The sequence below is a fragment of the Corythoichthys intestinalis genome, unplaced genomic scaffold, assembly GCF_030265065.1.
Source record: "Corythoichthys intestinalis isolate RoL2023-P3 unplaced genomic scaffold, ASM3026506v1 HiC_scaffold_23, whole genome shotgun sequence".
NCBI lineage: Eukaryota > Metazoa > Chordata > Actinopteri > Syngnathiformes > Syngnathidae > Corythoichthys > Corythoichthys intestinalis.
In genome coordinates this window covers 3,099,154-3,112,026 of record NW_026651592.1, presented here as the reverse complement: position 1 = coordinate 3,112,026, position 12,873 = coordinate 3,099,154, and the positions used below count along the sequence as shown (strand labels likewise).

Below are 12,873 nucleotides of genomic sequence, written 5' to 3'. Positions count from 1 at the left end.
ACACACACACATCTAAACACACAATTCATGCTCATTGTTTAAAGCCCCCCAAAAGACTTTGTGTAACTCAAACCAGGGACTCCAGCCAAAGCAAACTAAAGCTGCAAAGGGAGTGGGGGGGACTGGAGCGTTCCCAGGGGTGGGGAGCGCCTGATGTAACAAGGCAGTCATTTCATGGTCAACACGCAGCGGCGTGATGCTACACTTATCTTCACGCGCCAGCCACACAAACGTCAAGTCATTATGGCGGATTAGTGGGAGGCGGAGTTGAGGTGAGCCAGCGTGCAGACAGCCGGGATAAAGCGTGTGACTACGTCGCCATAAGGAGAATATAGGGGTTCGACAGGTCTAAGGCAGGGGTTCATAAAATGGGCTGTTCAGGGTTAGACAATAAGGGAAATTAGCCGGCAAATTATATCACTAACTCCATTTATGTCCAGCTCGGATCTTTTACATCCTTTCAAAAGTGAGATAATTTGCCGGATAACACTACCGTATTTTTCGGACTATAAGTCGCAGTTTTTTTTCATAGTTTGGCTGGGGGTACATATATACAGAATTAGATGCAAATGACAGACACGATGGCATTAGCAACAAATATAAAAAAGAACTAGATGCGTAAGTAAACAGCCGCAATCAAAGCAGTAGACTTCTCAAGAAGGCTCTGTTGTAGAGAATCTTCCTAGCGAACCTAAGTAACTTTTTCTCTAAAATACTCCTAAATCGGCAAAACTTAACTTAAATCTATCTTTAAATGATGAAACAGTTTTAAAACTTACACATGTCGAAAATAGACAGAAGGGAACTAATGCAATAACGGGAGCAATTTTAACAACTTTAACGGTTGATTCACAACATTAAATGACTTCCACACATAGCAAAGGTTACTATCTAGTTATCGCAATATCCACAATACCCCTGTGTCTGGTTAAGTTTAGGGTAAAGAATTGGGCTAGGGCCAGTTGTCCCAAAAACCCTTTAAACTTCACATTGGGTGACCTGTTTTTTTTTTTTTTTTTTTTTTTTTTTTGAGAAAAAAAACATGAAAATTATCACCAGTTTCTTTGCCAAGTAACTAATTTCTCTTATATTCAGGTAACTGAGTTACTAACGCAATTACTTTTTGGGAGAAGCAATTTGTAACTGTAATTAATTACTTTTTAAAGTCATTTCCTCCCAGCCATTTTTTCTGTCTCACAAAGATGGATTATTTTTGCATCTCTGCAGGGTCTGCTCAGCGAGCCGCTGCACTGGAGGTCCCACTTGTTTTGCTCGGTCGTCCAACAGCTAGCCTCCCAGGCGTCCTCTCGGTTGTTTTGTTTGGTGGCAGTGTCGCCTGGCATCATGCAGCCAGCGCTCTGACCGTGCTGCCCGGCCGTTCATTGCTGTTGAATCGGGTTGCGGGTCTTATAAAATGCACTACTGCCCTCCAGTGGCAAGTTTTATTGCTTTAAAATGGGTTTGGAGCCTTGTTTTTTTGTTACTCAGATAGATCGCAAGCTATAGATGCCTTTTGTAAAAAAAAAAGACGTACAGATACGTTTTTGGGACAATGAAGCATTTAAGAATAGAACATATTAATAAGTTTCTGGAGCAAATGAGTTAAAGTAAGATTAACAAAACTGCCAAATACCATAACTAGCAATGAATGAAACAACTGGAACAGTAACTGAAGAAATAATTGGCACAGAACATGAATTTGGATAGTTCTTTATATCTGTAGTGCTACAATGCATGCTAGGAGGCATGTGTTGGACAACAACAGTGTTGACAGCAGGTGGCAGCAGAGGTTGACTGTCTCCCCCAAGGGAGCAGTGATGGCCAAATAAAGCTTCTTGAAGCAATAAAGCTTTGCAGCCAATTGGTTCAAAGCTTCATGGTGGTTCATTTGGTCTTATGACAGTCGTATGATGCCGCTAGGGGTGGGAATCTTTGGGCACCTAACGATTGGATTACGATTCAGAGGCTCCGATTCGATTATAAATCGATTATTGATGCACCACAACTCCCCCCCACCGTTTTTAATTTTTTTATACACTACTTCCAAAATTGTTCAAAAATCCTCTCAGGCTAAACAAACTACTATTTCAGTATCAAGTAAACCGTTAAAAACAGTAAATAAAATACTCAAGTCCCCATTCTGTATCGGCAGCTTTAAACTACATTCAATTAATTTAATGTTAAAATTGCTCCCGTTATTCCATAATTTCCCTTCTGTCTACTTTAGACGTGAAAGTTTTAAAACTGTTTCATCATTTAAAGATAGATTCAAGTCAAGATTTTGCTGATGTTTTTTTTTTTTTTTTTCCAGATAAAAAGTAATTAGGTTCGCTACAACAGAGCCTTCTAGAGAAGTCTACTGCTTTAAGATGGCACCTGTTTACTAGCGCGGGAAAGTCTGTCATTGGGCATCTAGTTCTTGGTATATGATCTAACACGGCCGTCGTCTGTCTTTTCACATCTAGTTCTAGATATATGTGGTATCTACCATAGCCGTATGTTGCCGTATGTTTGTAGCAACTAGCAACTGGGCGCTGTTTGTAGCGGCTGACGGTCACAGTCAGGTATGATTGTTTTTTTTGTTTTTTTTATCTGGCAGCATGAGTTGAACATGATATTTACTCTCGGTCAGTTCGTCATTGCGTCCTGAAGACCGCGCTGACTGTATTTCCGCTTTACCTGGGATAATTTAATAATCGGAATTTGGATGTTTGTGAATCGTTCTCAAATCTTCCACGGCCGAATCGCGAATGTAAGATAAGCTTATCTGTATGACACTTATTATGCCAGTTGTACAAGTATGCGCTCCCATAACTACTCCCAAGCTATGACGTGAATGATAGTTAAACACTGTAACAATGCATACTCACGCGGCGTGACTAATGTACATGTTCGTACTTCCCCAACCACATCGTGTGCGAGTGTGTGTGTTCAAAACAAAGTTGCTATCTTCACTTAGAGGTACGCTGCAAATCACAAACTGCCGTCACAATGACCCCTTGCAACTGATGTAATGCATGACTGTGTTGTGTAAACATAACAACGGTTCCCTAATAAAAAGACGGCAGAATGAGGAGCTCAGAGAGAGACTTCGGTGAGACTCCGATTTGGCACGTTGCGCTCTCTCCGACCTCTCCCCAAGCGGCCGTCTGGTAAAATCTCACTCTCTGTCTCCTGTCTCAGTTATTTACGTCCTCTCTCGGGTCACTTTTAGGTTTAAGCCTAGTTTAGACCCAACAGCGAATAATCTAAGAATCGGAAATTTCGCACGCCTATAGATGCCGCTGTCAAATAAATTGTTACCGGTTAATATCTTTTGGTGTAAATATCCCATAATACAGTGCGGTTTTTCTATGAACAAATGTCGCTTTCGTGCCAAATTTGGTGGATGGCGGCTTATAGTCAGGTGCGCCTTACAGTGCGAAAATTACAGTAGTCATATTTGGTGAAAGCAAGGTGTTAAATTTGCAGGTTTTTTTTTTCCTCCTTCGCTTACAACTTGGAAGCGGTCATCTCTGCTTAATTTTGGTCTGCTTGCAGCTCTAACACCTCTGACATCAATTCAACTATTATTACCAAACCAGCTTAGCCATAGTTGAGTGTACTGTAATTAATGTATTACGCTGACGAGGCGTTATCAGGCATGTTGAAAGTCCCTCCTAAAACCGCAGAAAAACAGGGATTATCTTTCATTCCCTTTGAGCAACGAGGCGCTGTATCGGAAGTCAACGGAAGCCCTTCCCAAGATCTTTAAATAGCGGATTTAACAACAAAGTGTAATTTTAAAACTCCTCTTTTTTGGCAAATCAAAAGTTTTAAGGCCCTGACATGAAGCACCGATGTTAAATATGCGGTAAAATTGTGAGTGAATTCAATGGCCAGCTCATCGTAAAGCCTCCAATCGCTTTGACCTGCTGGGAACGGAGGTCATCGCACTCCAAAAGGCGTTGGGTGTGAATCAATTCTCCAGAAGCACAGGCCAGCTCGGCCTGTCGTTGGCAATTACGACTGGCCGGAGGCAGCGGACGAGGGCACGCCCTCGTCGGAGACAACAACTCACCAGTTTATCGGTGAAGGGGGTCGACTCGGAGGGGGCCATGTCGTAATACGGCGGTTGGAGGGGAAGTTTCTGTATCTCCTCGTCTTTATCCAGATGCACTACCTGCAGGAGATGTGCAAATAATTATCAACTTGTGTATCTGGATTATGTCATGCAAAAAGTAGACCGATACAAAGTTAACTTTGCCCCAAAAGTGCTTCCTACGAGAATACAGAGTTCAAGTTGGAGTGTTACATTGCGCTCAAGGGTCTGACATCCCTCCCTCCATCCTTCACTCACTCAGTCAGTGAGTGAATCTGAACTTTGACAAGGAATTGTTTGCTTGACAGCAATTTCTACTTCAGTTGCTCGGCAGAACCTGGCATTTGGATCAAGTAAACTGCTTGCATGTGGCACAGAGGCATGATGCAAACAGTAGCAATAGCAAGGCGCAAATGCAAAAACAAGTGTTGGCCTTCCACAATGAGAAAATAAACATTCTTTTTTTTCCCATTCCGAAGCGTGTTTTTCAGGGGCTGTGACCCCAACCAACACAGACATAGCTACACACACATCACTAAAAATAAAATCTTCTTCTAAGGATTCACCAATCCAGTTTTTTCACTTCCGAATCACTCCTGATAATTGATTCAGGATACAGTGGGGCAAATAAGTAGTTAGTCAACCACCAATTGTGCAAGTTCTCCGACTTGAAAAGATTAGAGAGGCCTGTCACTGTCAACATGGGTAAACCTCAACCATCAGAGACAGAATGTGGAAAAAAAAATAGAAAATCACATTGTTTGATTTTTAAAGAATTTATTTCCAAATTAGAGTGGAAAATAAGTATTTGGTCACCTACAAACAAGCAATATTTCTGGCTGTCAAAGAGGGCTAACTTCTTCTAACGAGGTCTAACGAGGCTCCACTCGTTACCTGTATTAATGCACCTGTTTTAACTCATTATCAGTATAAAAGACATCTGTCCACAAGCTCAGTCAGTCACACTCCAAACTCCACTATGGCCAAGACCAAAGAGCTGTTGAAGGACACCAGAGACAAAATTGTAGACCTGCACCAGGCTGGGAAGACTGAATCGGCAATCGGTAAAACGCTTGGTGTAAAGAAATCAACTGCAGGAGCAATTATTAGAAAATGGAAGACATACAAGACCCCTGATAATCTCCCTCGATCTGGGGCTCCATGCAAGATCTCACCCCGTGGCGTCAAAATGATAACAAGAACGTTGAGCAAAAATCCCAGAACCACACGGGGGCACCTAGTGAATTACATACAGAGAGCTGGGACCACAGTAACAAAGGCTACTATCAGTAACACAATGCGCCGCCAGGGACTCAAATCCTGCACTGCCAGACATGTCCCCCTGCTGAAGCCAGTACACATCCAGGCCCGTCAGCGGTTCGCTAGAGAGCATTTGGATGATCCAGACGAGGACTGGGAGAATGTGTTATGGTCAGATGAAACCAAAATAAAACTTTTTGGCAGAAATACAGGTTCTTGTGTTTGGAGGAGAAAGAATACTGAATTGCATCCGAAGAACACCATACCCACTGTGAAGCATGGGGGTCGAAACATCATGCTTTGGGGCTGTTTTTCTGCAAAGGAACCAGGACGACTGATCTGTGTAAAGGAAAGAATGAATGGGGCCATGTATCGAGAGATTTTGAGTGAAAAGCTCCTTCCATCAGCAACGGCATTGAAGATGAGACGTGGCTGGGCCTTTCAGCATGACAATGATCCCAAACACACAGCCAGGGCAACAAAGGAGTGGCTTCGTTAGAAGCATTTCAAGGTCCTGGAGTGGCCTAGCCGGTCTCCAGATCTCAACCCCATAGAAAATTTGTGGAGGGAGTTGAAAGTCCATGTTGCCCACCGACAGCCCCAAAACATCACTGCTCTATAGGAGATCTGCATGGAGGAATGGGCCAAAATACCAGAAAATGTGCATGAAAAGCTTGTGAAGAGTTACAGAAAACATTTGGCCTCCGTTATTGCCAACAAAGGGTACTTAACAAAGTACTGAGATGAACTTTTGGTCTTGACCAAATACTTATTTTCCACCATGATTTGCAAATAAATTCTTTAAAAATCAAACAATGTGATTTTCTGTTTTTTTTCCCACATTCTGTCTCTCATGGTTGAGGTTTACCCATGTTGACAATTACAGGCCTCTCTAATGACAATAAAGGAATTGAATTGAAAATATTAGAGAGGCCTGTAATTGTCAACATGGGTAAACCTCAACCATGAGAGATAGAAGGTGAAACTGATGTGATTGCCATGTTATTCATGAAGAATGGTGGTCGTATAAACTGCATTATTCTTTTATCCGGGGCTTTGCCGTTGGGTGATTTCGGTAAAAAAAAAAAAAAAAAAAGTCACTCGTCTCGGTGGCGGCAGCTACATTCGTACCGGATAATCCGCCCGCCCCGGCCAGTTCGCCACGCCGTATTCGGGGCCTGGCTCTGCTCCGGACGGAGGCGCATGTCTTGCGTCCAGCACGCCGTGGGGGAACATTCAAGAAACCGGGGCGTTCGTCGGAGGTCCCAGGATGCTTCAATAGCGGCCTTAAGCTCATCCACTGTGTTGGGTCTGGTGTCTCTTAACTTCCTCTTTACAATATCCCATAGATTCTCTATGGGGTTCAGGTCAGGAGAGTTGGCAGGCCATTTGAGCAAAGTAATTCAATGGTCAGTAAACCATTTACCAGTGGTTTTGGCACTGTGAGCAGGCGCCAGGTCGTGCTGAAAAATGAAATCTTCAGCTCCATAAAGCTTTTCAGCACATGGAAGCATGAACTGCTCCAAAATCTCCTGATAACTAGCTGCATTGACCCTGCCCTTGATAAAACACAGCAGTCCAACACTAGCAGCTGACATGGCACCCCAGACCATCACTGACTGTGGGTACTTGACACTGGACTTCAGCCATTTTTATATTTCCTTCTCCCCAGTTTTCCTCCAAACTCTGGCACGTTGATTTCCGAATGACATGCAAAATTTGCTTTCATCTGAAAAAAGTACTTTGGACCACTGAGCAACAGTCCAGTGTTGCTTCTCTGTAGCCCAGGTCAGGCGCTTCTGCCGCTGTTTCAGGTTCAAAAGTGGCTTGACCTGGGGAATGCGCCACCTGTAGCCCATTTCCAGCACACGCCTGTGCAAGGTGGCTCTGGATGTTTCTACTCCAGACTGAGTCCGCTGTTTTTGCAGGTCCCCCAAGGTCTAGAATCGGCCCTTCTCCACAATCTTTCTTAGGGTGCATTGACCTCTTCTGATGATACATTCACGACATAGCACTACGCTTTCACTGTCTGAAAATATTCTTTACTTTTTAAAGTCAGCTTTTATGAGCCATTTTTTTTTTCTTCCTAATGTAATGATGAAGGGAGTGGGCGGTCATACCTGGATATCATCAGATGTCAAGTGTCCCTTCATATCGCTGTTCTTCTTCTTGGGTGGTGGCGGGGCGGGCTTGTGAGCTGGCGGGAGGTCGGTCCTGTTGAGAGGGAGACAGAGCACAAAAACAACGTGACACCCAGGCACCTACAGCGCCAGCCGCCTGTCACGTCCCCCTAACCTTCCACGGCACTCTGTAATAAGAAGGCCTGCCTGCACTTGCCTTTTTTGCACTCTTTCTTGAGCTTTTGATAGATCTGGACTTGGCGGCTGCGTGGCGGCGGCGGCCATGCGCCCTTGCCCTTTCAAAGGCTGCAGACAGACACTGTGCTAACGAGAGTGGGCTGTAATTGGATACTGAGGTGAGAAGGATGAGATGGCGGGGTAAAGGTTAGAGGCGGGGTATATGAGTAGAGTTTAGGGGGGTAGGGAGAAGCGCATGAGTGAGTCAGGTGCTCCGGGTCTATGGAGACTCATTGCCGACCGGCCCGTCGTGCTCGCTTGACATGTCACTGACAACCTTAAAGTTGCCTTAGAACAGGACGGGAGCATTTAACCCTGGTAGCTTCCTTCACTGTATATTTTGTTATTCAATAACAACATTGCAACCTGGTACAGTATATAGTAAAAAGTCTTGATTATCTTTTTTCTCGGCTCAATTTCTCCACTATGAATTTAATTGGTGTTTATAAAATTGTCATGGATGTTATGGAGACCTAGCCCAGCTGTTCAATTCGGATGCAGAAGATGAGGACTTTGAGGGATTTGTGGATCGATTAAGATTGATGTGAGTACTTTATTAAATTCTTTAATAAAGTACTTTAATTAAATTCTTTAATTCTTTGAAAAAGTACAATTGAAATCCTGTTTTGCTCCTGCTGTCTTTAAAAAAAAAAAACAAAACAAACAGAAAAAAACGCTAGCGCGCATGCTAGCGTGCTTCCTAGTGCGCATGCTAGCATCTGTTTTTCATAAGCCCAACAATGCGGTGCACCTTGTGAGTGTGTAAAATAGTAAAAATATCACCCCAAAACGAGCCAGCGCCTCTTGATACGGTGCGCCCTACAGTAGCAAAAATACGGTATAATTCCCGACCTCCCTTGTATAGGACCAACTGTACAGGTGTCGTAGAACTGAAGTCAACACACTGGGGCATTTAGTATTTAGTCAACCACTAATTGTGCAAGTTCTCCCACTTGAAAATATTAGAAAGGCCTGTACTTGTCAACATGGGTAAACCACAACCATGAGAGACAGAATGAGGGGGGGGGGGTGGGGGGGGGACAGAAAATCACATTGTTTGATTTTTAAAGAATTTATTTGCAAATCATGGTGGAAAATGAGTATTTGGCAATACCAAAAGTTCATCTCAATACTTTGTTATGTACCCTTTGTTGGCAATAACGGAGGCCAAACGTTTTCTGTTACTCTTCACAAGCTTTTCACACACTGTTGCTGGTATTTTGGCCCATTCCTCCATGCAGATCTCTAGAGCAGTGATGTTTAGGGGCTGTCGTTGGGCAACACGGACTTTCAACTCCCTCCACAGATTTTCTGTGGGGTTGAGATCTGGAGACTGGCTAGGCCACTCCAGGACCTTGAAATGCTTCTAATGAAGCCACTCCTTTGTTGCCCTGGCTGTGTGTTTGGGATCATTGTCATGCTGAAAGACCAAGCCACGTCTCATCTTCAATGCCCTGCTGATGGAAGGTGATTTTCACTCAAAATCTCTCGATATATGGTTCCATTCATTCTATCCTTTACATAGATCAGTCGTCCTGGTCCCTTTGCAGAAAAACAGCCCCAAAGCATGATGTTTCCACCCCCATGCTTCACAGTGGGTATGGTGTTCTTCGGATGCAGTTCAGTATTCTTTCTCCTCCAAACACGAGAACCTGTGTTTCTACCAAAAAGTTCTCTTTTGGTTTCATCAGACCATAATACATTCTCCAAGTCCTTTTCTGGATCATCCAAATGCTCTCTAGCGAAACGCAGATGGGCCTGGACCTGTACTTTCTTCAGCAAGGGGACACGTCTGGCAGTGCAGGATTTAAGTCTCTGGCGGCGCATTGCGTTACTGATAGTAGCCTTTGTTACTGTGGTCCCAGCTCTCTGTAGGTCATCCACTAGGTCCCCCCGTGTGGTTCTGGAATTTTTGCTCACCGTTCTTGTTATCATTTTGACGCCAAGGGGTGAGATCTTGCATGGAGCCCCAGATTGAGGGAGATTATCAGTGGTCTTGAACGTCTTCCATTTTCTAATGGTGATTTCTTTACACCAACCGTTTTACCTATTGCAGATTCAGCCTTCCCAGCCTGGTGCAGGTCTACAATTTTGTCTCTGGTGTCCTTTGACAGCTCTTTGGTCTTGGCCATAGTGGAGTTTGGGGTGTGACTGAGTGAAGTTGTGGACAGGTGTCTTTTATACCAATAATGAGTTAAAACAGGTGCCATTAATACAGTGGAGCCTCGTTAGACCTCGTTAGAAAAAGTTGGACCTTTTTGACAGCCAGAAATCTTGGTTGTTTGTAGGACCAAATACTTATTTTCCACTCTAATTTGGAAATAAGTTCTTTAAAAATCAAACAATGTGATTTCCTGTTTTTTTTCCACATTCTGTCTCTCATGGTTCAGGTTTACCCATGTTGACAATTACAGGCCTCTTTAATCTTTTCAAGTAGGAGAACTTGCACAATTGGTGGTTGACTAAATACTTATTTGCCCCACTGTACATTTAAGAAAATGAAATAAATTAATCAAATGCTTCTTTTTTATTTGATTAATTTATTTCATCTTAAATTTCTTTTTTATTTTGCGAACAAAAATGTCTTTTCCATTCTATTTGAGCTGGTCACCACCACCTCTATTGGTAAACTCATATTTCGATCATTTCTATTCAGTCGAAATGTGTTTATATCCCTATTCCCGTTTCGGATGATATACACCTCAAGGTACTCTGTCTCATGTTGAGAAATACCCTGCCGTTAGCCAATCTACATGTCAGTCTTGACACACAATGCCATTCAAGTCTGCGTAATTAGGGCACATTCAAACGGTAAGTACATCATGATTGAAAGCTTGAAAGTCTTTGACGTGTGCCGTGCTAATTGTTTCAGAAGGATGTCCCGTTGTGAGCTGGAGTCACGTGTCACGTCCTGACACAACATGGGAAGCCATCACGGATCATGAAGAAAAACATGGCTTATCTGCGCCACTCTCAGCTTCTCATTCATGCTGCTTGGTGTCCTTATTGAATAACATGACCTTTTCCAGCAAGGGTAAGCCTGCGATTTAATGCGCGGAAAATTTGTGCATGACTGCACCAATTAACTCTTTCTTTCACGCTCTTTATTTCTGCTCACCCCGCACCCTCCAGGATAAAAAAAAGACTGAACAAGGGTTCAGTTGAGATGAGATCAGCGCAGTTTGGATTGGTTTGGTTATTGGTCTGTCTAAATGTCACTCATGGACAGAGGTGGGTAGTAACGTGTTACATTTGCTCCGTTACAGCATTAACAGCATCACTTGAGTAACTTTTTGGTAGAAATGTACTTCTGAGAGTAGTTTCACCACACAATACTTTTTTACTTTTACTTGAGTAGATTTTTTTTAAGGAAGAAACACTACTCTTTCTCCGCTACTTTGGACTACTCTAGAGTCGTCAGCATGGATCCCAAACCATCGGGCCGGGGAGCGGTGTTCTGCCAAAATGTCCTCCATCGGCGAAAGGTCGTACAAGAGGCGATTTTTTTTTTTTTTTTTTTTTTAACCTGTTCAGCTGTTTGACACGGAGAATGGAAGTCTAAGTGTCCGGTTGGTCTGAACAGTTTTAATGTTTCACACTGAGAGTTGACATACTCCCATTGTGATCATTTAACATACCTAATTTATTATAACAAAGCAGCAAACAGGAAGGGGTAATGGGGGAACAGAAAAAAAGCAACAACAAGAAAAAGATTGAACGTCTAAACTAACTAATAATATGTTGATGCTATCGTCAGCTAGCTGTATTCCCGGTTGACACCATGGGGGGTGCTGTTGACCAGGGAAAGAAGGGGAGGGGGTGGGGGACACTATAAGCTAAGTGATTGGGGGGGTAGAGTGTACACAAATCAACACTGTGATCTAGAACCCAGTAATTGTGTGAATCCCTTGTGAGTGTAAGCCCGTTGGCAACCGACCCTATGCCGCCCCACTGCCAATCCCGGCACCAGGACCCCTGACCCGAGCGCCCCCAATCACAACCAGCCGCACGCGAGCCCAACCAAACACGTGACAGCCAAGCAGACGAGCGGACACGCTGCGCGGGCGCCAACCCAGGGCTTGGGGATGGGGGGGCATTGCAGCCCATCCCTCCTACCGCAGCCCAGCAAAGGAGCCATCGTCACCCCCCCGGTATCCAGGGTGGTCCCCCGGGCAACCCCCGCTCCCATCAACAGGCCTTCAGGGATGGGAAGAGGAGACGCACCACCAACCCCACTAATGTGGTCAACAGATCAATACTCTGCTTTAAAACTACCACAAGAAAACACAAAGGTTAAAAGCATGCAAAAAGTATTTTTGAGGCAATGAAAAGCTAACAAAAAAACTCAATAAAAACAAAAACATTGAGTACTCGCTGCTTTTAACCGTTGTGCGCATGCGTGCGGATTATTGCGAAGCGCACTGAGCATTGAGTAGAACGTCTCGCTTCATAGGAAGAAATTGCAGAACACCCGTACCAGTCTGTGGTGCATCTGCTACCGGGCCGCAGAGAAACAATAAATAATTTATTAACGACCCCAATCTGGCCTGTACCTTTTGACTAATCCGAGTAGAGTTTTGCGTATGTCGCCTTCTAGTGGTTGGCCGCCATTACTGGGGTGTTTGCACACTTATAGTATCCCAGCGTCAGTCAACAACAGTAATGTTAGCTGCTGTGTGCTGCGGGCGGCAACATCTTTGGACAGCTTTTTTACGGGGAAAAGGCCACCTGCTGAGCCAGAAGAGGAGCCTTCAACCAAGTCCATTCTGTATAAAATGTGGCTAAAAGCTAGCAAACGTGGCAACGGAAGTGAATGCACCGAGAGCATCATACCTCATGGCAAACCGTATTGCTAAAGCCAAGAAACCTTTCACGATTGGAGAAGAACTCGCCTGCAACCAAGGACATTTGCAGTCACATTTTAGGAGCGGCCACTGTTAAAAAAAAGTTGATTCAGCGTCTGGTGAGTAACATTTTCCCTGCACTTAATCTTTGTTTTTAGTCCTTTCATGTTCTTTTTTATTTACTGTAATTTTCTGGCACACTTTGCCGGTATGTGAAAAAAGGCCCACATCACATTGGTCCATGTTGCAAGAAAGGTTGGGGACCACTGGGCTACATATATATATTATATTTATAATTCAGTATAATAATAACAGTTCATATAGATGAAAT

The 12,873-nt window shown here is 43.8% G+C and overlaps 1 protein-coding gene across 4 annotated transcripts in view; it reads right to left on the bottom strand.

The window, feature by feature from the left end:
- The window catches only part of LOC130911149 (nectin-1-like), a 586,891-nt gene that overhangs the window by 77,535 nt on the left and 496,483 nt on the right, over nt 1-12,873 (bottom strand). For 3 of the 4 annotated variants that reach the window (XM_057828909.1, XM_057828910.1, XM_057828912.1), the window contains 2 exons: nt 7,462-7,557; nt 4,061-4,162 (listed from right to left, as the gene is read on the bottom strand). In XM_057828909.1, coding sequence (XP_057684892.1) covers nt 4,061-4,162; nt 7,462-7,557 — 198 coding nt within the window. The remainder of the gene's footprint in view (nt 1-4,060; nt 4,163-7,461; nt 7,558-12,873) is intronic. The other variant, XM_057828911.1, reaches the window with a different exon arrangement.